This window comes from Cynoglossus semilaevis, chromosome Z, assembly GCF_000523025.1.
Source record: "Cynoglossus semilaevis isolate Cse_v1.0 chromosome Z, Cse_v1.0, whole genome shotgun sequence".
Taxonomy (NCBI): domain Eukaryota; kingdom Metazoa; phylum Chordata; class Actinopteri; order Pleuronectiformes; family Cynoglossidae; genus Cynoglossus; species Cynoglossus semilaevis.
Window position 1 is genome coordinate 113,624 of NC_024328.1, and position 2,255 is coordinate 115,878.

The 2,255-nt window shown below is 44.2% G+C and overlaps 1 protein-coding gene across 1 annotated transcript in view; it reads right to left on the reverse strand.

The window, feature by feature from the left end:
* Positions 1-2,255, reverse strand: part of pole (polymerase (DNA directed), epsilon) — a 16,224-nt gene that overhangs the window by 8,345 nt on the left and 5,624 nt on the right. The window contains exons 19-25 of the mRNA XM_008335518.3: positions 2,042-2,188; positions 1,806-1,951; positions 1,488-1,636; positions 1,287-1,379; positions 863-1,165; positions 567-762; positions 270-484 (exon numbers count right to left, since the gene is read on the reverse strand). Of these exons, the coding sequence (XP_008333740.1) occupies positions 270-484; positions 567-762; positions 863-1,165; positions 1,287-1,379; positions 1,488-1,636; positions 1,806-1,951; positions 2,042-2,188 (1,249 nt within the window). The remainder of the gene's footprint in view (positions 1-269; positions 485-566; positions 763-862; positions 1,166-1,286; positions 1,380-1,487; positions 1,637-1,805; positions 1,952-2,041; positions 2,189-2,255) is intronic.

A 2,255-nucleotide genomic window follows, 5' to 3' on the forward strand; every position in this document is an offset into this window, starting at 1 on the left:
CTGCTGAAGTGACAGTAGGATAAAACAATTAGTTACTAAATCATTTGTGAAAGCCCAACAAAAAGTCAGCGCAACATCAGTAGATCTACTATAATAGAATAGAAGTACTGGTTGTTCTAGCCATTTGTTTTATTATTAAAAGAGAGCCAATATCAGACCATTAAAAGATGTGTGGTCAATCAGGCTGGAAGTACTATCTAACGGTATGGAGGAAATTAAAACTTTAAAGATGCCCAACACTTAGATACATACAGAGATTGGTTCCAAACCTTTCTGTGACAGGTGATCCCTCTGGTTTCCTGGAGATGACATAGCGACAGCTCAGACCAGCATCTTTCACCATCTGGTCTCCCAGGAACTCAGCAAGTCTCTTTGCTGTACTGATGGAAGTGGACTTCTGCTGTCCGTAGTCTTCCAGCTTCCTGGACATGGATCGATTCTCTGAAATCAGCTCAAACAGCTCGGCGTCTGGCATGTTGGCAGCCTAGAAAAGAGAGACAAAAAATTGAAATGTTTCCCCTTTCCGATTAGAGACTTTTTAAAAGATTGATTAAATGGCTTCTTACCTTGCTGTACAGAACGTCCAGCCAGTAGTCTGCCACTTTGGCCACAGAGGCATATACTTCCTCTAAGGTGGTGCCTTTGAGAAAAGATTCAAACACTGAAGACTGGAAAATCTTAATGAGCTGCAGCTCTCCTCGTCTCTTCACCTCAAAACCCTTCAGCTCAGCCAGAGAGCCATCCTCATTGAACACAGCATACCTACAACAAACAAACAAAAAAACAAGAAAAAAAAAAGGACGGTTTGATGGAGGAAGACTTCATCATGTAGAAAAACCTTCATGTTGTCTTGTTGCAATACCGTTTCTTCAGCTTCTTCCCTTCTTCTTTGGAGGCAGGAAGAATCATGGCCAGGTACGGTCCGTCCACCTCAAAGAAGATGCTGTTTTCTGCCCTTGTGACATAAGTGAGGGACGCTGGGTCGACTAGTTCGTGGTACTGGTCATTGGTGAATCCCTCCTTCACTAGGATGTTCAGCATGGCCCCTGGGTAGGAGATGGTTACCTTGGGCTTCTTCTCACTGCTTGTTTTCACAACAAAGTTCTCAGGAAAAGTGTTGGGCAGGACACACCAGATACCGTCAGTGTCCAACTCCAGTGGTCGTCTGCGGATTACAGAAAAACAGCGGTGAGAAATGTCTTGATCATTTAGCACTTTAAGGGAACAAGCCACAAATGTCATTGATTTGAATAAAGGAATAACAACAATGGCAACATGACACCAACCCTATTTGTTCAATGAGCTCTCTGGCTTGTGTGATGATGTTGGCTCCAGTGAAGCAGACGATTCCTGCCATCTCCATGGAATACCAGCGCGCCCTGATGGAGACAAAAATAACTGTCAAAGCCTCATGGTCCACAGAACAGTTCAACCTAGCTAACGTCAATTAGTTCAAGATTGTCATCACTACGGCTACAAACCCTTACCCCTTCCTCATGACGTAACCATAAAAGGAGTTGAGAATACATTTGTGAGCCAGCTGCAGAGAATCGTACAGGATCTCCATGTTCTTGCAGCGTTTCACCTCAGCGGCATCTCCGCTGTCTTGAGCTGAAGACAGTTTCTTTTTCCAAACCTTTGAAAAAGGAAAATTAAAAACCTATGCACATTTTTTCCAGTGCCTCCTTTTGTAGATCAACTACAATCACCCGCCCACCACATTGTAAAGCTCAGCTCTAGGTAACAGAGGTGGTAATGTTATCCTCAGGACAGATCTTTTCTTGTTCACAAAAGTTAACCAGTACCTTATGGAGTCCTTTAAATTCATATCGCCGATCTCTGAAAGCTCTGACTGTGTCCACATAGAAGGAGTTCTCTCTCTGACAGATGGTGGTGATGCGTTCCTCCAGCCTGGTGACGTGAATCTTCTTGTAGGCCTTCTTACAGTAGTCTGAGATGTGGAGTACAGGGTTTCATAGGCTTAGGTCAACAGTCAATTAAAACAAACTGACCTCTGACCTCTGAATATTGACAACAATACCTGACAATCGCTTCTTCTCATGCTTGGCCTGCTCCTCCCTGTTAAGGTTGTGGAAGGCTCGAGGTGGTCCATTGGGGAAGAACGGTGGGAACTTTTCCGACTCCAGCTGCTGCTGGATTCTGTGGAACTCACTGCGACTGGCAGGCACTGAACACACACAGAATCATTTTCAGATTTTATACATCTTCATATGCACACACACACATACCCGCAT